Raw genomic sequence first — 25,111 nt, forward strand, 5'->3', positions numbered from 1 at the left:
ATCACAGAGTGACAGCAACAACATTCTGGTGCTGATGTGTTTCTACACTCATAAAGTTTTGAGAATATGGCAAGAAGTTATTTCTGTGATACAGTACAATAACTAGATAAATACCTTAGATCTCAAGGCGCATTGTCTACTGAGTTTCCCTACTACACCTGCTGACCACCTGTGTGACATAAAAGCACTAATTTTATTTAAAAGGTGGTGCTGTGAGATGAGAGGTGTGAATCTGTGCAGTAGATGTAGGTTTCTGGTGTAAAATTAACCTGGAGGGACTCGAGGTTCGATCTTCAGAGAGAGCTCATACAGAGTATCTTCATCCATTACTACAGTCTTATCCAGCAGGAACTGAGTTACCTGGATATGAAGTAAAAACAGCTTGAAGAATAATTGTATTTTTTTTAAATAAATAAATAATTATTAAAAAAGGCAAACCTTGGATTGGTGCTCTATCCTGTAAGGAGCCTGCTGAAACTGACGAATTTCCCGGATGATATGAGAGATCTGTAGGAAAAGAGAGAGCAACAAAAAGAGCTTTTGAATACCATTAAATCTTGATTTATAAAAACCATGATACATTTTTCTAAAAAAAAATGCTAAATTTTTTTAAACAGAAAAGTATTAGGTGTAAAAATAGATTCACATTTTTAAAAAAAAGTTTTTCCATTCATCTTAATTTTTCAATAACTAGAACCTCCAGAGCAAATCTTGTAGACACAAATAAGAAAACAATCGACTGGGCATGTCTTATGCAAAACCTTTTTTATGCTTTGTGTCCATAATCATTTACTGATCCATTTGTTTTTTGTTTATTAGTGAACAGATGAAATTAGAAAAAGGCACAAAAAGTTTGTTTTAAAACGGCGTTACAATAAGAATATAATGTTTTTGTTGCCCCTCGCTAAATCTAAGACATAATTTGTGTTGATTCGGCAATTTTCATTGTTCTACCATATCCCCAAAAAACATTCATAGACACCCTACTTTTAATTTTAGAGAGTATAAACCTCTCTAAAATTATGGTAGTAATTTTTTTTATCTTCAGAAAATAAGCTGGCCCTTCATAAAATGTATTGACAATAAAAGCCAAACTGAGTTGTGTTTTGGGCTGTAAGACATAAAGTCTCACCATTCTCATCTTGGAGAAGTTGACCAGTCCGTCCTCGGTGAAGTTGGGCGTTCCCTCCTCGATGAAGGCCAGGTCAGTCAGGTACATGCCCAGGTACGGCACACACGGAGGGTTGCAGCTGCGCACAAGGAGGGAAAAATGATCTCATAGTGGTGTCAGCATCATGCTGCAGGGCAGAGCATGAATGTCTGTGACTGTAGCTACTTTTTCAGCATCTCTCTGAGATTTTTGAACCTTCCCTCTGACGATACGATCTTTTGAAGCCGGTCCATCAGTGCCTTGGTCTGAAAACAAAAAACAAAACAAAAGATAAATCGTAATGTTGGAGGTTTTCTGTGTGTGTAAGGTAATGTTAGTACTGTGAGCTGATTCAGCTTAACCTGTTTGCAAACTTTAGCCCAGGTTTTCCTCAGCCTGTAGATGGCGCTGCGGTTGAGAGCAGAGGTGATCTCCAGCACGCCATTGTAGTTGTTGAGGCAGCGACAGATCTCGGCCACAGCCAGCCACTTCTCTATGGATCCGGCCCGAGAGCCCACGTCGCTGTGGGTCATGATCTGAGACACCACCAGGTTACTCATCTGAGGAGATTTCACAAGACAGAACAATCTGATCTGCTAAAACTGTTATCCACTAAAATTTGATAAATTTTTACCATCATGTTGGTCTGATTCACAAAGCAAGAAGCAGTAATTGTATAATATAAATCCCCCCAGTGTTTGTTGTTTAAAATAAATCAAAGCCACATGTGCCAAACTCCAGGCCCACGGCCCAAATTCTGAACGCTGCAGGTATTTCTTTGGTCCTCTAGATGGCATGGAAAAGTTTTGGAACTTTTCCATGTCATGGTTCCCCCAAACAGCTTTAACCTTTGACCTGGAAACCCTTTTCAAACCTGCAGCAAATGTGGCAAAATATATAAACTCTAACTTGAAGAATGTTTTTCTCACTTTTATTCACAATTCTATATATCACAATAAGAACTAAATCAAAAAAAATAAAACAATAGATAAATTAGATAAATTAAAACAAGCTCAATAACCATTTGCATGATTAGTTGTTTTGTGTCTTTTCTCTTTCTACCAAAAACTGGATGACAAAAGACTTCAGTTTGGTGTTTTTGTCTCAAACAGAACTTTTTTTTGAAGGACAATTTTGTTTACAGAGACTTCAGGATTCATTCTATTTGTTATTTATGGTGTTTTGTTTATTTGTTTTGGATATTAAAATGTCTTCCAGTTCCAGTGTTAAATGTTCATTATAGTTTAAAGTTTGAAACGGCAGCTTATGGTGAGTTTTCTACGAGGGTTTCTTACATCATTAAAGTGCTGGCTGGTCTTCATGATGTATGGAGTCCTTTCAGTCTTGTCCACCTTCATCCAGCCCTGACCCAAAAACTCCCTGAGTGGACAAACAAAGTGAGATGGTCAGTCTGTTGGGGTTTTTTAAAGTTAGCTCAAGACCTGTTTAGAACCAGACACAAGACAAATGAGGGTTTTATGACTTCCTTTGTAAAGGGAGAGATCCACAACCTCTAACCCGCTCAGGATCAAAGACTGGTGAGCTCTGCTCCACTCTGATTGGAATTAGCTTTTATTATGATGACCTTCTTCAGTAGAACAATGCTGAGATAACAGAACAGATGTACCCCTTGAGTAGGAAATTACATTATAGATACAGAAAGAACCTTAACGCATGACTGGTCAAAGGTAACTGAACACATGTAGATAAAACACTCAAATAAAATGATGAAACAATGATTAGTTAAAATGATTAATTTTACCCAACACAGTCAATCTGAAAGGTGACCCTTTAATGTTTTCACATGATCCACTGAATGGTTTAATACATTTTTTGCAGAACTGCTTCTCATTATAATCACAGCTGCACATCTTACATGATTTGTCTGTAGCTGCTTTGAACATCAACAAACTGAAATGTTTACATATTTTTCTTTGAAAAGTAGCTTCAGCTTAGTCAGATTTTAAGGAGAACATCTGAATATTTTCCTTGCTGCAAAATATGTAAAGAAACAATAACTTTCCAAATGTTTCTCCTCACTTTGATTCACTGTTCGATAATTGTTTCATTTGGTTAGCATTTAATGTTGCCTCGTATCTTCTGGATTTAGTTGTCCATAAGTTCTGTGGTAGAAGATTTTTGACTTTATTAATTTGATCTTTATGTCATATTACGTCAACATATTTGTTATGTGATAAAATAATGTTCCACCACAATCCCATATTCTGGTTATGACAAAAATATGTAATAATTCATTTATCACACATCAAATTTAATTTAATCTCCACAGTTCCTTCAGTCTTTTCTTGACAGAAACTTCCCCACTTCACGCTTTGTAGCGATGACCAGCAGCCAATCACAAACATGAGCCTGGCAAATAACATTTCAATAAATTATTTTTACTTATGCTTCATAATAACAATTTGAAAACAGATTACAAAACATTTAATTAGAAATTTATGGCTTTTTTTGCATTCCCACCCCCTCATCTTCCCTTTAACTTTCTGAGGCCTCTCTAGCTCCCCCTGCTGGCCTACAACACACAGTTCTAGAATACCGCCTCACAGCAGATTGATATAAACTGAAATTAAAGACAGTGAAACTAAACTAGTTGTTTAATATGAAAGAAAATGTTTAAATTATCACAATTATGATCTGTATTGTAGTGAACTGCCATGTAAAACCTCAATAAAATGGATTGCAGTCTGTTTAGTAATGTAACAAAATGTAAATAAAGGTGGTCTGCTGCTACTTTAAGGCAATCTCCTGTTAGATTATCATTACTTACTGTTTTATATGAGTTATTTTACCCATTCCAGCTGCTGTTATTTATATAATGCTTGGATAGAGTTGGACAGATTTCATCCAAACATAAACCTCCTGGGGCCGATTGATGGTACAGTAGTGGCCACAGTATGACTGTGTACAGTATGACAGTGAGTACACAGTATCACTGTAACAAACAAACTCACACTGACAGTATCACTGTGTACTCACTCATAGGGAATGCTCCTGAAAACGATGTGATCCAGCAGCGTGATCTGCTCTGCCATCTCCATAGCTGAGAGGGACTCAAAACACTCGGCTTTAGGACTCTCCACCTTGTTCACACACAGACACACATCAGCTTACTGTGTGGGAACCGCAGCATAAAGATTGCTAACAACTTTAAATTTACAAGCAGCTTTTCTGTTTCATTATAACAAGAGAAGTCATTTCAAACTTTGTTTCATTGAACGCATTCAGTGAAGCGTTTCACATAAACTCACACTGACCATCTGTAGGATGTCTTCTATCCTCAGCTGAGTGTCGTCTGGTTCATTCTGAGAAATGGCACTGCAAAGCAAACCGCAGTGTCAATTTGAAGATACATCAAGGAAAATTATAAATATCTAACATTTGACAGCAAAATAATTACAACAAATGAGTAAAAGAAACCTCAGATATTATGAAGTTTGCCAGTAAATGGTCTGCACCTTAAAATGTTAGTTGCTGCTTTTCTCTCTTGGGGCAGAAGATTTGGGTCTCGCAGCACCTCCTCCAGCAGACTGATCACTCCTGTCTTCAGCTCACCGTTCACGTCAAAGTCCTGACAGAGACACGGCATACTGCATCGGAAAGCTTCAGCTGAGATGATGTGAAGCACACAGCAGAACAGCATCAGAGCAACTGGTGACATAATGGCAGCCAGTTTAAAATCCATCAAGAAAAAAGGAACGTGGTGAGGAAATCTGGTAGAGAAACTAATGAAAAAGTAGGAAAAGAAATTCTGATATGTGCGTTGCTACAGAAGCATTAATAACTCACATACAAAACACTTATTGGAATTACAGTTTTACTTTAATCTTATTGCAATGACCTGATATTAATGTTACTCAGACTCATGCTGTGCTACACAGACGCTCTCTGCTCTCATTAAGTTTGACTCTCCCCTAAAATGACTTTTTAAAAATAAGTTCTGATAACAATTTCACCATTTGGGATCACTCAGGGTTGGTGCATCAAACATTTAGTCAAGGATAAATTTAGCTAGATCATGGACAAACTTCCAGAAAACGGCAAAACAGCTGAAACACTGAATTCCTTTAAAGCCACCTGTTTAAAGATGCTTTTGAATCATCATAAATGGAGAATTAACCAATATATTTGATGAGTATTGATGACTTTAACAATCAAAATTGTTACATTTTAGAAAATGTAATGTCTGTTATTGTTTTTGTTGAGGAATATAATTATGTTAATAGTTAAAAGTTGTGTTAATTCACATTAAGATATGTTTTACTGAAAAGGAATGTGTTACGTTGTGCTGGTTCAACACCAAATAAGGTGTTGTACGAGACATTCCAGGCAGGCAAGGGACTCAGCCAGAGTCTCTGTTTGGACAGATAAGAACTAACAATCTGACTAATGGTCCTGTGAGGGAGCAGATTTAACTTCCACGAGGTCAGCCCAGAATTCTCGGAACTTACAACACACACTCAATGTAAAACAGAGCCAGAAGCAAGATTCAGAATGCCATTGGTCAGATGGTTTCCAACACACAACAGCAGACTGAAAGCGGTATAAATGCTCGAAGCCAGAAGCAGAAGACAAGACATTTAGGATTCTGAGACGATGAAATGAGATGATGAAAATGTAATATGTGATTCCGCAGATGTGCATTAAATGTCTTCCTGGTTGTCAGTGAGCCGGAGAGAATGAAGTTTTGTGTATCGTCTCTTAATTCATGAGTTTAGCACCTTTGAGTTCCTCTATATTTTCCACAGCTGTTGTGTTTATGATTTTTTTATTTTATTTTTAGGTTATTACAATGTAAAGCACTTTGAACAACCTTGTTGCTGAAATGCGCTACATGATTGATTGATATCATGGCAATAGTTGCTTTGTCCTGATTCAGCTGCACTGAGAGTCTTACACCTTTCATCTCACTTACATCCTCAGTACTCAAAATGGTGGACATCAAAAGTGACACTTCATAAATGTAACAAGACTCGATGTTAGTACAACTTTGTTAGTTGCAATTGACCAACTTGGACACCTCAACACTAGAAGAGCTTCACATTTTACTCATCAATATAGTGTTAGAAACCAAACCAAATTCATATATTTTTCCATTCACTTTAATAATTTGTGACTGGAAGGTCAAAAACACCTCGTCCTCCTAAACCAAGAGCTGTTTTTCTCAGCCGACTCAAACAAGTTTATCTTTCCAGGTAGAATCCAGCTACAAAAATAGCTCCTTATATAATCTTAGTCAAAAATGATAGTTCTCTGAAGCTCCCTGGGGATGAGGCTGACCTTTTTGCGTGCGTCCATGGTGGGAAGGACATGCAGTGCAAAAAAGCACCTCTGTCACGGATAGCAACAACGGAAGAAGAGACACAGTGAGAGCAAAAGCAACCAGCAGGTTTTTTAGGCATGCTTCTCAAAGGGGTGCTGTCTCTTTCGGCTGTATGTGAAAAGCACTGAGGGACGTGTGGCATAATTGCAGCCATGGTAACCTACAGGTCCTACCTTTGTTTTGCCACATTAGCAAACAAAGTAGAATAAGGTATTTGTAGTTTAATCAAAAGTTTTATATAAATATTTTGCATTCATTCCATTTTGCCTTTTATATCTCTCCACAACATAATTTAATGTTTGAAAATGTGAATGAGATGGAAGTGCAAAGTTAATAGCATTTTATTATGGATGTGCAAGCTCTCCTTTAGCTGCTAGCCGAGTGGCTAACCGCCTTTTCCCCACTAGCACAGCAAATACTCCCCTTTACTCATTCTCTGTTTTTTCACTGAGGACACACCACAGCTTTCCTTGTTCTGTGGAAACTTTCACAAGAGAAAAGTAAGAGGTTGTGTCTGGCAGCGTAGGTAAAACAATTTCAATATTGTTTGATTGACTGTTTCACTGTGCTAATCCTTCAAACTGCTGTGACACAACCAGGCTGGTAGTCCTGTGGCATAAACAGTGTTTCATAAGGTTATAAAGAGTCATTTTAACACAAAAGTGATTTTACTGTGTTTTGCTGGAATTTTTCTTTCATTTCTTTTCCTCAAGCTACACAGAATCATCTTTAAAAATATGCTAAATATTCATTTTCTCAAAAACTAAATTCTAATTAAGCTAAAGGTAGCCATTATTGATTCACCTGTTTGATTTTGTAAGCTAGCTTACAAAATCCCTTCTTCTCATAATTTTAATGTTGTTATTTATGGTGCTTAAGTTAGTCTTAAAATAGATTGAAACAGCAAAACACCAGATTCTGTTGGTCTGCATAAGTCACCATCTTGGGAGGGTAAACACACTCTAAAGCCGCCTTCTTGGTTTCCCAAATACTAACTAAGATCCATCATTGTGATAGCTGATAAATAGATTAGGAATCAATTGTCCAAAGGTTATTATTTATGGAAGCATTACTTTATAAAAATAATGTTTTATCTTCACTTCTGCTCTGTGCTGTGAACTGGTTGTTCTCAAGTTAAGCTAATTCCAAGACTAACAGGACCAAATTAGAGCTTATTTGGTGTCTTCTCCAAAACAAACCTTGGTGTTCAAGCACGGCCTACATATTCATACTGGAGTGCAATATTACTTTAGCATTCTTTGAGTTAATTCATGTTTTATTACATATTTTGATGTTACAATAATACAGTTCAAACTAATCTGAATGAGTCAAAGACTACCTTGATCAGTGTGTGGGCAGAAAAGACAGATTAATTTCATCCAACTAGGATAAAACTAAAATCATCCTAGTCTCCTAGTGCTAACTCAAACAAATGCAGGTTTGTTTGACACAAGGAAAATCCCCCAAAATGAATCAGGTTATCTTATTAAGTATGTTTTTGCTAGAATACATACATTACTAAAGTCTGACTGACTGAAACAGACTGTGGATATGGAAAGTGTTTCCTCTTTGACTCACCTGGGAGTGTTTAGAGACCCAGTGCCACAGCACATTGAGGACTCTGTTGGTAGCAGCTCTGCGGATGATGAATTCCTTATCACATGTTTTCTCAAAGTTACTAAAACCTAGAAAAGAAACCAAAAAGAAAAAAAAAATATATATATATATATATATATATATATATATATATATATATATATATATATATATATATATATATATATATATATATATATATAGGGTCCAGATTTAGTTAGCAAACACCTTCTGTGTAAATATTGTTCTTTAGTTCTGTGAAAATGACTTCAATCCAAATACATATATTGAAAAAACTAAAAACATATTACTACAGTTTTCTAAATGTGAGATTTTTAAAGTAATTATAATCGGAATTGAGTCACTTCAGGCTGCAGCATGAGCGCACCCTAAAACATCGATTTTTAAAAGCAAATGTGCTTTTAAAACTATAACAGCTTATTAGCTCATTAGAAATATCCTTCGCAGGCAGCCATTTCCTTCCTGTTATCTTTAAATCAGTGTTTTTCAACCTTTTTTGAGCCAAGGTACATTATTTTAATTGAAAAAATCACAAGGCACACCATCAACCAAAATGTAAACAAAGATACTCTGTAGCCACCTATATTACATATATAGTCATTCTTATCAAAGTGTCTTGAATATGAATCAAATAAACAGAAAAAAATATTTTTATCATATTTTACATTTCTTATTTCAAATTGCACTTAACATGTCCACTTCAAAAATACACCTGAAAAGTATCACAAGACAGTGGTGTTAAGTTTAAGGAAGATGTAGAAACTTCAAAGTGTTTTACAAACTACTCCAAAAGCATCTTATAACCAGAATACAGAAAACAATCCTTATTCTGAAAGAAGCAATAATATTTGGGAAACATTTCACTTCATATTCACTGTTAGAATATGAAGAGTTGCACGTACAAAATGTAAATATCTGTATATTTTACCCACCTAGTGTGAAACCTGTGTATGTTTGGATGAAAACAGATCTTATTTCCTGGCAGAAATTGAAGAAAGACAAAGCTCTTCCTCAACAACTCTCAGTCTCTCTCTGTTTTTAGTTTTTATAGTAGCCAGACTGGAGAAGCTCACTTCACACAGACATGATGTGGGAAATGGATCCATGTTCTTTCCAACTATTGCTGAGCTTCTCTGTCTTTTCCATCACTGTCGTCAGTCTTTCTAGATTCAGTGCTCTCACTGCTAACTGTAATATTCATGCATCACTAATTCTCTTGTTTTAATGTAAAATGTTCTGTACCTACTGCCATCTAGTGGTAAGAAAATTACATGATTACGCCGATAGTCACTACTAGAGCAGACACTCGAAAATGACATTATTTGCAGATAATTAATTCATTTTCAAAAAATCTTTTAAGACCAATAGCCATATTTTCCGAACTATATAGCGCCCCATACAATAAACGGCACCTTCAAATTTTTTGGAAAACAAAAAACTGGAAACGTACATATACAAGCTGCACTGGGCTTATACACTGGTATCTCTGCTGCTCTCGGTTTTCCATAAGGACCTAGCAGAGGGCTGCACATCCATGGCGTCTGTGGTGTATTTACCCCCCACGGTTTACCTGAGTTGGTACAGTCCTGTATGGTGAGCCGTGCAAGCTCTCACTCTGTGGTTACTTCGGTTAGCACTACAATAAAGAGATACGGAAAATGGTCCGAACCTCCTCTGTTCTTTAAGACATTACAATTGGTGACGAGGATATTTTTTGGAGGAGAGGAGACGTCAAGTGTCAGTACTAGTGAGTACAATGGCTCAGGTTGGCAAGATAGATGACTTCAGGCCGGAGGTTGAGCTGTGGACAGCTTATATCGAGCGGCTAGAGCAGTCCCTGGAAGCTAACGGCATTGACGAAGAAAAGCACATGGCGGTGTTACTAAGTGTAATGGGTGCTAAAGCATATGGACTTTTACGAAACTTAGTACAGCCTGAAAAACCAAAAGACAAGACTTTTGACGATATTGTGGACATTTTGAAAGAACACTATGAGCCCAAGCCCTTATTAGTTGCTGAACGTTTCCGTTTTAATAGATGCAACCAAAAGGCGAGTCAGACTGTTGTGTCCAGTATGTCGCAGAGCTTAAACAACAAGCAGCTAACTGTGATTTTGGTGCGTCGCTGGATTCTGCACTGAGGGATCGGTTCGTAAGTGGAATTAAAAACAAAGCGTGCCAGAGGAGGCTGCTTTCGGAGGACCGGCTGACCTTCGCCAAAGCTTTTGAGATTGCTCTCAATATGGAGACTGCAGACAGAGACACTCGAGAGCTGAGAGGCACCGAAGGTGAATGGGCTAGTGAGGCAAACATTCACAAGTTGAGGCCAATAAAAACAAGTATGTGCTACAGATGCAAAGGAAAAAACCACCATGCAAATGAATGTAATTTCAAAGAGACTAAATGTCGTAATTGTGGAAAGATTGGACATATTAGGAAAGCATGTCGGGCTAAGGTGTAAAAGAGTCATGAAAATATTGTGCCAAATAAGAGCAGCAGAGAGACAAAGTATGTGACAGCTGAGGAAGACCCTGAAGAGGAGTCAGCCATTTTGACTGTTAATGCTGAGGATGATGAACGATATAAAGCAACATTTGCAGTTGACAATGTTGATTTGGAAATGGAAATTGACACAGGAGCAGCAAAGAGTGTCATTTCACATCCTATATACTTGAAGAAGTTCTCTCACCTGCCTTTGCAGCTGGCTAAAGTGAAGCTCAAAGCTTACAATGGAGGATGTATAAGTGTTTTGGGACAAAAGTGGAGTATGAAGACCAAGTCGTGGATTTGCCACTGTTGATTGTTAGGGGACATGGTGCTTCACTGTGTGGAAGGAACTGATTGACAAAACTCCGGCTTAACTGGCAGCAGATTAAGTACATGGGTGAGTCAAAACATCTATCACTCAATGAGCTTTTGGATGCTTACAGTGATGTATTCAAGGATGAGTTGGGCACATTGAAAGACATTAAAGCTACCATCGTGGTCAGACCTGAGGTGCCATTTAAATTATGTAAACACAGGCCTCTCCCGTTCGCGATGAAGGAAAAGGTGGAAAAAGAACTTGAAAGACTGGAAAAATGTAACATCATTACACCTGTGAAACACAGCGAGTGGGCAGCACCGATAGTGCTAGTGCTAAAGAGGGACGCTTCCATCCGTTTATGTGGGGATTACAAAGTGTCGGTGAACCAAGCGCTTGAAGCTGATACAAACCCCCTTTCCACGTTTGGAGGAGCTTCTGGCGACACTCAGTGGGGGAAAGTACTTCTCAAAGATAGATCTGGCAGCAGCCTATCAACAAGTACTGTTGAATGAGAATTCTAAGAAGTACACAACTATCAATACTCATAAAGGACTGTTTGTTTACAACAGGCTTCCTTTTGGAATCAGCACAGCTCCATCTATTTTTCAGCGCATTATGGAAAACATAATGAAAGGGTTACCAGTGGTGGTCTTCCTGGATGACTTGCTTATCACTGGACGCTCAAAAGCAGAACATCTATGCAACCTGGAAAAGGTTCTGCGATGCCTTCAGTAAAATGGCCTGCGAGTGAAACGTTCCAAGTGTGAGTTTAACAAGCCATGAATTGAGTATCTGGGACACGTCCTGGATAAACATGGAGCCCACCCTTCAGAAGAAAAAGTGAGGGCTATACAGGATGCTCCTGCTCCTACTAATGTGAAAGAACTTCAAGCATTCCTGGGACTTGTTAACTATTATGGGAGATTTGTGCCAATGCAAAGCACAGCCCTTGCTCCACTTTACAAGTTACTGAAAGACAGAGTGACTTGGAGATGGACAGAACCAGAGCAGGCAGCGTTCAACAGGTGCAAAGTTCTGCTGACGAGTGATCGGGTCCTGGTGCACTATGACCCCAACCTGCCACTCATTTTAGCATGTGATGCTTCAGCATATGGCATCGGTGCAGTTGTACAGCACACAATGCCAAGTGGGGAGGAGAGACCGATTGCATACGCTTCCCGAACGCTGTCCCCAGCAGAAAAAAGTACTCTCAAATAGAAAAGAAGCTCTAGGACTGATTTATGGAGTACAAAAGTTTCACCAGTACCTATGGGGTAGGGATTTCACCTTAGCAACAGACCATCGCCCCCTGCTGACGCTCTTTGGTGAACACAAGAACCTACATACTGTTAGAGTTATTATGTTTGTTATCATTCTTACATTTATAATTTTATGTTACTAGTTTTATTTAGAGGTTTAGTGTTCAAATTTGTTGAAACTTGGGAGACAAAGTTAAATCTTCCTTAATCAAGCATGTTTGTACAGATGGTGACTTAGATCTTCCTGGGAAAGTCCTGAGCTGTAGAACCTATCTATGTGTTAATTTAGTTTCTGTGTCTCCCCTCTGTCTGTCTGAATTCACATCCTACTGTGAAGATAGGATGTGGGTTTCACCCCCTCCATTCCTGTTCACACCTTTCTCTCCCCTGCTAATAAAAGAGACAAACAAACTGAAGGTTTTCAGAACGCTCTATGAACGGCTCGGAGGAGCAATTGATAGAGTTTTTCTCCTTCTGCAGAAGTCGGCTAAAAACTCATATACGTTGTCTGTGGTTCTCTTTTTCCATGTAGGTTTCAGAAAATACCTAACAGTTGGTGCCGTGACCCGGATCTCAACATACCCGTTTCGCTGACAGACAAAGGACGACGCGCTGAAACCGTGCACGGCCAGAGTCAACAGAACCTGGAAACAAAGTCCCGGGAAGTGAATTCTTCGCCAGGCCAGCGTCCTAGGTCCAACTTTGTCTGCCAACGACGGATTGACGAGATCCGAACAGACAAAACGAACCAACAGAAACGTGAGTAAAAATAGCTGTTCGGGTTTGAGTCCCAAAATCGGGTTTGAGTCCCAAGGAAGGAGAGGTATATTTAGAGCCCCTCTCCGGATGAGGAAATCTCTTTGACCCTATAAAGCCTGGCCCATCAATAATAGTCTTAAAGCAAGAAGAATAAATAAATAAATAATAAATAAATAAATAAACAAATAAATAAATAAATAAAATTTGCCAGGTCATTTGTTTTACATAACATATAGGGTTAAAGGGATCCTCGCGTAGGCAGGGAAAGGAAAGAGAGGTATTTTAGAGCCCCTCTCTGGATGAGGAAATCTCTTTGACCCTATGAAACCTGACGAAAAATAAAAAATAAATAGTCAGAAAATTCTAATCTTTTTAGAACTAGGATGATCTTCATTTGTTTTACAAAACCTAGGGTTAAAGGGATCCTCGCGTAGGCAGGGAAAAGGAAGGAGGGGTAATTTAGAGTCCCCCTCTGGATGAGGTGGCCCTTAAAGGGATCCTCGCGTAGGCAGGGAATATTATTTTTTGTGTGTGTGCAAGTGTGAATGGTGCTCAACATTGAGAGTAAAACTTTCTGTCCTCGGAATTAGAATCCTAGGTGAAGAACCGGACCAGAACTAGTCTGGCCTAGAAGACTGTTCTTCAGGGGACACTAAGCGCTCACTTAGAGCACTCTCTTTGAAGAAAAAGCACAAAATACCAAGCCATTGTAAGCTAATTACAGTACTGAAATAATGGGAAATAAATGTTGTAATTCCTCACTTGCTGAGGATCTAAGAAGGGATGAAAATTACGCTGTCCAGACTTCTTGGTGGCATGACATACATGTCAAAATGGAAAAAAGAGCAGCCCTTAAAAACTTATTTGTAAAACCAGAAGATAATGAACTCAATGCAGGCAGAGAAAAGGCCATAACATTGCAGGAGCGCAGGCTCCTGCAGCCACCCCACCCCAGCCGCTGCTGCCGTTCCGTCTGCCCCAGTCCCAGCAGACAATAAATCAAGCATTTCTGCTATTATTGTTTTTCATATAGATGATATTGAAGAATTATAAACTTCTGCCTTGTTCCAAAGCCCCCGTAGGGGACGAGGCAGAGGCAGTCAGAGGGGCGGAGACCCCTTAATGGGACCCCAAATAATCCTCCAAAAGATCCAGAAGGTTGCTGGAACTGTGGTGATCTTGATCATTGGGCGAAAGAATGTAAAAAGAATAGATGGAATAACAGAAGGGGTGGTGGAGGAAGAAGACGGCAGAGGCTAAACTCCTCAGCATGACTTGACCCTACCACAATCCAAAAAGATACGCCACCAGACCAAATTGGACATTTGTGCAGCTTGGAATCTATTAAATACATTAGAAGGAAAACCTTATGTTATACTAATGGTTTGTGGAGAAGAAGTTGAACTTTTATGCGACACCAGAGCATGCAAAACAATTATAAAAACTAAAATAAAAGGTGTAAACCCCAAATGTGACTCCTACTGTAAAAAACAAAACAAAAAAAAAAAACATGGGAACTACCTTTATGCATGCTCAAAATGGAATTATGACTTTCCTAAAGGAGGACAAGTCGAAAGCTAAAACTAAATAGAAAACATTCTCCTCAGAGAACGATGTTTAATGTATAGTGTCATAATTAGAGTATAACACCGAATTGGTGCCATGATCTTTTGGCTGTATATCTGGAGGGGTCAGCGGTCAGAGTAAGGTACCGACCTGGACAATATCCAGCCTCAGTAACTCTCTTAGGCCTTGAGAGGAGGGCTGCCCGCTGACTTCACGGTCTGCAGCACTGAGATCAACAAATTTAGAGTAATTGATTGTTCTCTGGTGAGATGTAACTCAGACTAAGTTAACATGAACTTACATGTTACACTTTAAAATTTAATATTGTAAAGGATTTATGACTTCTTAAAATGTGGGCAATGTGTGGCTAAAAACTATACGATCACAAGAGAGAAAAGATTTATAAATATATTTATGGATAAAAATCACAGAAAGAAAGACAACCCCTAATCTTACTCCTATTTGCTTCTTTCCTTTTCCTCTGTCTGAGCCTCGCTGCGGTGAGTCCAACCTCTGACCTCAACTCAGACCTGTCCTGTCGTGGATCAGATGACGTCCCTCCCTCATCACCAGCCAATGACAGTGATAAGAAGACAAAAATGACAAGGAAGATTTCCACCATCTGAGCACTGAACGTACTGAAGTGTCCGCTGATCCTGATTCCTGGACATCTGGGAACTGCCATGCAGCAGACTACTGTATGGTGTCCTGATGGACATTTGGACTGAAACTATACCCCAGTGTATGGATGCAACTGAACTTTACAACCTCCGCTGGTACGTTTTTTGGTAGCAGCACAGGGAAAGGAAAAGATAATATACTTCAGAGACAAAGACAGCAAACCAAACTGTTTGACGTTTGTTTCCTTGGTGGATAATCTAGATATTTCACTGAGGGACGGTCTGGAAAACTTAAAAAAATAAAAAAATTAAAAAAAAAAAAAAAATCCAACACCAGCAAGTTGGACTGACAGGGAGCAAGAGACAGAGGGAGGACCAGCTGCAGCGACGCCAGCAGCAGGAGCCGGAAGCGAGAAGTGAGACAGAAAGGAGAAATGCGAGATAAGTTATACACACACACTGCTGTGATACACACACTGCTACTGTAATGAGGACTTGCTTGCTTACTTACTAGCAGGAAGGAATTATCTAGCTAGAAAAGGACATATTGAAGGCTTTTAGGTACAATGTTAAATAAAATCGTCCACTTTGTACCCGTTAACTCAGTCCTTAACAGAAGGACCAGTGATCTCTCAGGGTCCACAAGCCATAGGTTGGGAAGCTGTGAAGGGAAAACTGCAATTACTAAAAGCTCAGCAATGAACAGACTTAGACTAAAATATGATAAGCAATAAGCACCAAAGAAAGTAATAAGAACAGACTGAAAGTTTGACTGATAAAATTTTGATTGACTGCGAATCTGTTTTATGTTTCTGTTAGTGTCGCTTGTATGTGGAGGTGATTTTGAGGAATTAAACAAACTGTACTCTAGAACTGAGTAACTAATCAAATTATTAATCATTTACTTTAAAAAAAAATAACATAAAAATTACACTGTCAGTTGGACCGAAATACAAAGTTAAGGACAATTTGATATCTTAAGCCACTCTAGTGGATGTAATTAGTTACTCCAAACTGATGATTGTGAATTAAAGCAATCTTTTCTAGACTAAAGTTTAAAACTTTTAATCTAGGGTTGATTAATTGATGATTGTTAAATTTATAAAGAAATGGAAAATTAGAGGATTTGAGGTTTTGGTTTAATTTCAGGATGGTTATTTTTATTTAGAAAGAGTTATGCTTTGATGAATTTGATAACATCTACAGGGAAACCAGTCACCCATGCATCCTTGCTTAAGAATCTTTTGCAGGCCATACATTTACCAGCTAAACTAGCAGTTTGTAAGTGTGCAGCGCACACCACGGGACAGGATGAGGTTTCAAGTGGCAATAGATTAGCTGATAAAGTAGCAAAGGAAGCTGCAACTGGGAAGCATGGGGGAGACAATTTCTTAATACAGATAGAAGATCCTCAAGTAATAGACAAAGCTGTGTTAAAAGACATGCAAGATAATGCTCCAAACACAGAAAAACAAATGTGGATAACTAAAGGGGCGACACTGAATGATGATAACATTTTTTCAGTAAATAGTAAGCCGGTCCTTCCAAAATCAGCAGCAATTTTGACACATGGGAATTGTCATGTGTCAACAGGGGGGATGATTTCTATGCTACAACAGCATTTTACCACATATGGATTCAATTCTTACTTAAAAAATTTTTGTACTGCATGTCCAGTTTGTGTCAGAAACAATCCTCAAGGAAACATTAGACCAAGAAGAGGAAGTTTCCCAAAACCCTCATCCATTTCAAACAATGCATATGGACTTTATTGAACTCACACAAAGTGGACCACATAAATATTGTTTGGTGATGATTGATGCTTTTTCTAAATGGGTTGAAATAGTTCCAGGAGAGCATGCAGATGCTTTGACAGTAGCTAAAGCTATATGTAAAACTATTATTCCAACACATGGCATCCCACAAACTATTTATAGTGACAATGGGCCACATTTTGTAAACCAGGTAGTACAAAACATGGTTACTCACTTAGGAATGACATTAAAGAATCACTGTGCCTACCACCCCCAGAGTGCAGGATTGGTGGAAAGAACCAATGGTACTGTGAAAAGCAGATTGAAGAAATGCATGGAAACTACTGGCAAGCCAAGGCCAGACTGTTTAGATTTGGTAAAACTATATATGAGAATTACACCCACACAGGAAGGGTTAACACCATTTGAAATAATTCATGGAAGATCATATAGATTACCTATATTTCCTTCAGATTTACAGAAAGCAGATAAGGAGCAAACTTTGGTAGATTATATGATCAGAATCCTGAAACAGAAAGAGGTGTTAAATGCAAATTTACTGCCGTCTGACTGTTCTCCTCTACAGGAAATAAATAAAACCACCCCATCCAGCCAGGAGACTGGGTCTAAGAATTGGGCCAGCCCACACTGGGAAGGACCCTTCCAGGTGCTGATGACCACACTAACAGCCGTAAAGACCCAGCTGGAGACATCTCAGTCACTGCAAGCTGCAGAGAGTGTTTGAACCCCTAAGTAGGCGGAGGGAGGAAGACCGGACTTCAAAGGGGGGCTATTTTTTAGGGTGGCTCGTCTCAAACCCGGTGAAGAAACGCTTAAGATTCCCCCGTCTTTAGGTTGGGGGTTTTGACATCTCTACGTGCCGAGCAGCAATGGAGACTCCATATGCAAGATGGATCTTCTACTGTGCTGTGACTGCAGCATGTCTGATGTTTAGAGGAGGAAGTGACATCACTTTCCACCCACATGACTACAGCACCAACCTGTGGCGGCAGCTGATGAACAGGACTGCTCATGAGGAGAAAGAGGTGAATTGCTATGTGTGTGCGCAGCTGCCAATCGCCACACACAACTCAGGTCTGCTTGCAGGACACATCACTGATGACAAACAGATGTGTCTCTATGGCCTGAGCGCACAACCACGACTCAGCGTCCCCATGCCAAAGGGATGCAAACGGTGAAAAAATGACTATTCTGTTCTACTTCAGATAGGAGATGCCGTGAAGGAACTTTTTGGATCTATGAACTGTTCCTTTAATGCTGACGTATTTCCATTTCCACTAACCGCATGGAAAATACCAGAGACCACTTCTTTAGCAGGAGCTAAACCCGGGTCTCTGAGGAGCTGCATTTACAACAACAGACACGTTTCTCTTGGGATGTTACCTTGAAACTTGTGTAACCAAGTTTACACCTACTGCAAACCGACACAGGATTTCATCGACTGCATTGCCTGCAGGGGTCAAAGGATGACTCCACACTGCAAAGTCTGGAAGGACAACCCAGACCGTGACGACTTGCTTCAGGAGAGGAGTTTCAACATCACGCATAAGACAAAGAGGAAACAGGAGACAACGCTGTGCAGTGCCATAGTGCCAGGAGACTATGGTTCACGGGTGATGGCAGACTGGTACTTCTTGTGAGGAAATGGAGCTTAGCTGCCCGCTCCAAGCGTGCAGTTATGCCAGAGGTCAACAGATGGGGAGGCCTCACTACAGACACTGGAGTTCCTTGGGAATTCAAGATCTGGAACGGTGGAGAAAAGTTTATGCAAGGCGTCTTTCCATGGGTCGGAGTAGGAGAGGTTTGGGACCACGTTGAAATCAACAGATATGGATTACTGCGACTCATCAATGGCACACACCAGCTGACTGAACTGAGAAACATGGTTTTGCAAAATCGTGTTGTGCTGGACCTGCTCACAGCCTCTCAGGGAGGTGTTTGTACAATCATTGGCCCAGCGTGCTGTACATTCGTTCCTGATGAAACAGGAACTGGTGGAACTGTTTCTGATGCTTTACATGAACTTAAACATTATGTGGAAAGTGGAACGAAAGGATCACATCCTTTTGACTTTCTGTCTTGGCTCACTTCTGGGCCATAGTGGAAGATTGTTACACCAATTCTGACTGTGTTGATTCTTTTTTGCCTATTTACAACTTGCATCATTTCATGCCTTCGTAGCATGATGCTAAAGACATTTAACACAGCCATGATCAACTATCAGATGGTCAGGGTAATCTCTGACACCGATGAAGATTACATGTCTCTTCAGAGGGATGAAGATGAACTGAAAAAAGGAAATGTATGACGATGTCCTGTAACTAATAAACAGATGAAATCAAATGTTTTATGACACCTACACTGAAAATGTGAAAACAAGTGGTGCTTGTGATGAAAGAAAATTGCATTTGGTTTTCTACTGTTTCATTTATGATTTTTTTTGTGTTTTTTTTTTCATTTTAAGATTTTGAGTGACTTTCGTATAAGAATGTTAAACAGGGGGGAAATGTTAGAGTTATTATGTTTGTTATCATTCTTACAGGTATAATTTTATGTTACTAGTTTTTATTTAGAGGTTTAGTGTTCAAATTTGTTGAAACTTGGGAGACAAAGTTAAATCTTCCTTAATCAAGCATGTTTGTACAGATGGTGACTTAGATCTTCCTGGGAAAGTCCTGAGCTGTAAAACCTATCTATGTGTTAATTTAGTTTCTGTGTCTCCCCTCTGTCTGTCTGAATTCACATCCTACTGTGAAGATAGGATGTGGGTTTCACCCCCTCCATTCCTGTTCACACCTTTCTCTCCCCTGCTAATAAAAGAGACAAACAAACTGAAGGTTTTCAGAACGCTCTATGAACGGCTCGGAGGAGCAATTGATAGAGTTTTTCTCCTTCTGCAGAAGTCGGCTAAAAACTCATATACGTTGTCTGTGGTTCTCTTTTTTCCATGTAGGTTTCAGAAAATACCTAACACATACCCTAGCTGCAGCACGCATTCAAAGGTGGGCAATCATATTGTCAGCATATGATTACCACATGTTTTCAAGAAATCAGCAGAACACAGCAATGCAGATGTGCTCTCTCGTTGTCCTCTGCCAGAAACGAACGACACTGGAACAGCATCGAGTTCGTCAGCAGTACATTCACTGCTAACTGAGCATTTGCAAGGAGCTCCACTAAATGCGATCCAGGTCGCCCAGGCCACACGTACAGACATGGACTTGTCTAGGGTTTACCAGTATGTCATGGAAGGCTGGCCAACTGTTACAGATGAGAGTTTAAAGACTTATCACAACAAAAGGACTGAACTTTCAACAGAGATGGGCTGTGTTTTGTGGGGAACCAGAGTGATTATACCCTCAAAAATGAGAAAGGCTGTGTTAAATGGGATTCACTCTGGTCATCAAGGAATTGTGAAATCCAAGGCCTTACCTCGCAAATATGTTTGGTGGCCGAATCTGGATTGTGACATGGAACAGGTCTGCAAAACATGTGAAACATGTCAGCTGGAACAGAAGATGCCACAGCATGTTCCACTGCATCCCTGGGAGTACCCAGGTGAATCCTGGAAAAGACTGCATATTGATTTTGCTGGACCTTTCTTTCCTTGACAGCATTTTTATGATTGTAGTCGATTCATATTCAAAGTGGTTGGAGGTATTTCGTATGCCACACATTACCTCACAAGCCACAGTGACAAAGCTGAAGAGACTATTTGCTTCATATGGTCTTCCTGAACAAGCAGTCACAGACAATGTCACCACTTTCACTTCTGCAGAGTTCCAAACGGTTGTGACACAGAATGGCATTTTGCACACAACAAGTGCACCGGGTCATCCTGCCACAAACGGTTTGGCTGAGAGATATGTGCAGACGTTCAAAGTAGGCATGAAAAAGTTTGCAAACCACTCACGCAGCATTGAGGACAGACTTTCATTGTTTTTGCTGCAACGAAAAACAATGCTGCACGGTACCGTGTTACGCCAAATTGTACAACGGGTCAATCTCCAGCAGACTTGTTCTTGCGCAGACATATTTGTACCAGACTGGATTTAATCAAACCTAACACCAAGGAGACTGTTCGCAGAAAACAGTATCGACAAAAAACTCAACATGACTTCACAGCTGTGGACCGTTCCTTTTTTGTGGATGATGCTGTGTATCTTTGCAACTCAGGGGGTGGAGTTCACAAGTGGATACCTGGACGGGTTGTCAGACAAACTGGTCCAGTCTCTTATAAAGTAAAAGAGCGCTACTCGAATGCTGTGCACAGAAGACATGGGGATCAGCTTCGTACCAAAGCTGTAGCTGAACCAGATACCGCTGACCCTGCAACACCAACACAAGAGCAAAGTGACGTAAGCATTACACCTGAACAAAGTGCTCTGGACTCTGGGCTGCAACCACCTGTTTTTCCAGATCCTCCTGTGGTGGTGAGGCGTTCAACACGACCACGGAAGACGCCTGAACAATATCTTGAATAGCCTTGAGTTTATCTATTGTCTGTTACTACCCAATAGTAAGTCCCGCCCACTCCTCACAACTCTTCGGACTCACTACTGCCCAGTTCTCTGTCTAACAGGTCCGGAAAACCCCCAGAAACTCGGGTCTTACCCTAGCGATAGTTTGTGGAGAATTATCTGTTTAAACTGGGGTCGGAAAGGACTCGTCTAGCTCTGACTACCTTCGATCCAGAAGTTATGACCTTTTACAGTTGGGGGGCAATCCGCTGAGTAGCCCTCACAGCGACATAACCCCTACAACCACTCCTGTTAACGGTAGCTCCTTTCCTAAAATAACGGCACTTGTTAACGGCTAGATTAAATTTAGTGACTTAGATTTAAGTCCCAAGGTCATTATTTTAGTTTTGGCTAAAAGCAACCTATAAAACATTTCTACTTTTTCCTCCCAGAATCAAACCTCATAGCTATTTCACAACCATCAAAGAACTTTAAGGTGACTCATTAATTGAATGTCCACAACATCTTTTAGATTTTCTTAATGCTAATTATTTTATTAGTAAGGCAATTTTGCAAGGGTCAGTACAGCTTAATTCACTAGCAGAAATAATCAAATAAGTAAAATCAATAATCTAGCCTATCTTTCCCTAATGCTGACACTGAGAACTAAAAAAGGGAAACTTTGAGAGAGACGGACAGAGTTTGGCATTTTGAACCCCAGAACTGGCCTGATGATGAAGAAGGTGTTGCAGCAGCAGGAGGTTCCCAGTACAGGAAGAGTACTGACTTAGAGCGGCAGGTCTCGGGCCTCAGGGTGACTTCCTCATGCGCGTAGCGGTCCTCAGCTTCTTGTCTTGCAGCTCTGTAGCTCCCTTCTCCTCGTCTCACGATCTTTCTGGTCCCACGGAAGGAACACACCAGTTCTTCCTCTTTGCCTTTGTTCTTTGCCTTTGTCTTTATCTTTGTCTTTATCTTCATCTTTGCCTTGGTCTTTGTCTTTGGGGGTCTAAACCCAGCTGTTGAGAGAAGTGCGATTTGAAGCCACATGTTGCGGGGCTAACGGGTTGGTCCCCATGTGCAGAACAGTCTTCGGTTCTGTGGCCCCGGCTCTTCTTCAGCTGCAGAGTTCTTTGTCCATCTCCGTCTTGGCTCGAAGCTGCCTGAAGGATCCAACCAAAGATTCCTCTGTTGCACCCACCTTATAAAGGGTTTATCCACCTTTTGGTGCGTTTGCATTGGCTAGCTTTGTTGCTGTGCCTGTCTCATTGGCTGACTGCTTGGACAGATGATCTCATATCCATCACCCTGGAGACCTTATGACCGGATCTCTGTTCTAATGTCCCCAAGTTGCTCAACAGTTCCTCCTACCTCTGTTTCCTGCCCAACCTTTTCTTAGGCAAGTTGAAGTTTAGCAATAAGGCTTTAGTCTTCTCCGTTCTCCTATCAGTTCCTCTTTCCCCTGACCTTTCACCTACCATCTACCTCCTACACAACATCAGTGACCTTTAATTACAGTTACAACATTTTACACCTTTTCAAGTTCAATGTCAAAATCACATTTATAACCTTTTAGTTTCTCTGATTTAACATTCATTTATAATGTTATAATAACCATAACTAATTAGTTACTCTTATTATAATCATAATGTGAGTTATTACAGACATTTCTGACAAGAAACCAAGAATACTCGTTATTCTAATAATCTGATACCATGTTACAGTTTCTTGTTTCACCTTTAAGTACTTCCACAAGTGTAAGAGTAAGTGTAAATATTCTTATAATCAAACCAACATCAACCACTGGTTAAACCAATATTAATTATTGGCATAATTATAAGTCATTATTTTAAATATTTTACTCTGGGTTTTATCCAATCTCTCAAAATGTTTAGATTTTATTCTTTAAAAACCTTTAATGCTTTAAAATAAGGAATGGTCTGAACTATTTTTAGCCTGATGCAAGACAGAAACTTCCCCTTTTCTTCAGAAAACCAGCTCTTCCTGTTTCATGACTTTCTTTCTGCCTGACTATGATTTTTTATGATTAAATAGAAAAAAGTAGAATTAAAGCAAAGTTTGCAGGACACAATAACAACACACACAACCAGATTCATTTTATTACAGTCTGACTCTATTGTTGGGTCTTGATGTCACCTATGTCATTAATTTTAAGGTAATTTTATTTATTATTACTATTAAACTAAAATCTCCAGCATGGGGAAGTGGGATGAGCTCGACTTTTCTCGACACCCCCTCCGCGAGGTCAGACCTTTCACATGCTGGGAACCCAACATCCTCTTGCAGGTCTGCGTCCTCATCCCCTGGAAAGAGAAGATGGCAGTCTGGGATGTGAAGATCCTCCATCGTCACCAAGGCCACAGCAGTCTGGGATGTGAAGATGCAGATCCTCAGTCGTCACCAAGGCCTCAGCAGCCTGGGATGTGAAGATGCAGATTCTCAGTTGTCACCAAGGGCTCAGCAGTCTTCAAACTCCACTGCTCTTTGACACCCCCTCCTTGGAGTTTTGATGTCTCTCAGGAAGTGACGAATGTTGAAGAGAACCCAGGTCGCTCTGATCCTTTAACAGTGACAAAAAATCCTCAGCTGAATGAAGCGTTGGTTCTTCAGAATGTGGAAGATTCCTTAGGGACAGGTTGATGGGCAAAAAGCCTCAAATAAAAAATAAAAAAAAAACTCTGGATGTTCAGTAGAGCAAAACAAAAAGCATAAGCAGCATGACGCTTTATCCATAATCATAATCCTTTTCCATCGCTGGGGTCGTTAAAGGGTTACTGGAGTTGTCGGAGGCAACAGGACTCTGTCAGGCAGGACTCTGTGAAGTCCACAGGTTGCTTCCAGGTGTTGGGTGTGATTTCAACACTTTGATGCAGGATTGATCTTGGTGGTTGTCTATGACGTCACTCCTTCCTCACGACTTCAGTCCCTTTTCCTGTTTAATCCATCCTTTTGTGACAGGAGTTCTTTAGCATAATCCAATTTCTTCAGGGCCCTCCTAGTCCTAAGCCTTGAAGTTGTTCTTTGAATGGCAATCATCCTGTAATAGTAGCCAGTCTAACACAGGATGGCATGATGCTTGATTCTTGCAATGTTCTGGTTCGCTTTAGCTAAGAACTGGCTTGAACACTGACCTCGTGGACCCCTTTCTTCATAAGTAATACTTTTTACATTGCAGTACTTGCTTCACAAAATTCATTCCATTGAATTTCAACTTGATCACCGTGACTACAGGCCGATCTTGATCTTTAATCCAAACTTTCTGTCCTGTTTTCAGTGACACTGTAAACTGCAACTTCCCCTTTCCCTCTCTGGGCAAAAAGGAGAAGTGCCTTCGCCTTCCGGCTTTCATGGACGTAACCGGAATTCTTCTGCAGGGGAAGACTTGTCTTTTTTCAGCTGTCACTGTTACACCATGTCCATCAGCACCAAGAGGTACTCCTCACCTCTCTTTTCTGTTATCCATGGGGCCTGCTACATCCATGCAGATTGAACCCCCGGGTAATGTGCTCTTGATGAACAACCCTTCCAACCGCTGCCCTCGGCGGCCTGCGTTGTATTGTCCACATACCTCACAGCCCCGTAGCACGCGTTGGACTTGTTTCACTGGGATCCAAAGCTCATGCTCATCCAGCTCCTTACGGGTAGGCCGTACGCCTGCATGTCCAAGGGCTTCATGCACGCTCCGTACGACCTCATCCACGTACTCTTCTGGGACCTCCCGTCCTCTGGGAGTATTGTCCC

General features: G+C 40.2%; 1 protein-coding gene across 1 annotated transcript in view; it reads right to left on the reverse strand.

The window, feature by feature from the left end:
* LOC145554053 (ras-specific guanine nucleotide-releasing factor 2-like) overlaps window positions 1-25,111 on the reverse strand; it is a 34,547-nt gene continuing 9,436 nt past the window's right edge. Inside the window, exons 5-14 of the mRNA XM_081613314.1 lie at window positions 8,070-8,176; window positions 4,627-4,739; window positions 4,426-4,486; window positions 4,148-4,251; window positions 2,446-2,530; window positions 1,513-1,710; window positions 1,337-1,416; window positions 1,133-1,250; window positions 439-507; window positions 1-360 (exon numbers count right to left, since the gene is read on the reverse strand). Coding sequence (XP_081469440.1) covers window positions 265-360; window positions 439-507; window positions 1,133-1,250; window positions 1,337-1,416; window positions 1,513-1,710; window positions 2,446-2,530; window positions 4,148-4,251; window positions 4,426-4,486; window positions 4,627-4,739; window positions 8,070-8,176 — 1,031 coding nt within the window. The 3' untranslated portion in view covers window positions 1-264. The remainder of the gene's footprint in view (window positions 361-438; window positions 508-1,132; window positions 1,251-1,336; window positions 1,417-1,512; window positions 1,711-2,445; window positions 2,531-4,147; window positions 4,252-4,425; window positions 4,487-4,626; window positions 4,740-8,069; window positions 8,177-25,111) is intronic.

This window comes from Poecilia reticulata, chromosome 12 (genome assembly GCF_904066995.2).
Source record: "Poecilia reticulata chromosome 12, P_reticulata-male-v2, whole genome shotgun sequence".
Taxonomy (NCBI): domain Eukaryota; kingdom Metazoa; phylum Chordata; class Actinopteri; order Cyprinodontiformes; family Poeciliidae; genus Poecilia; species Poecilia reticulata.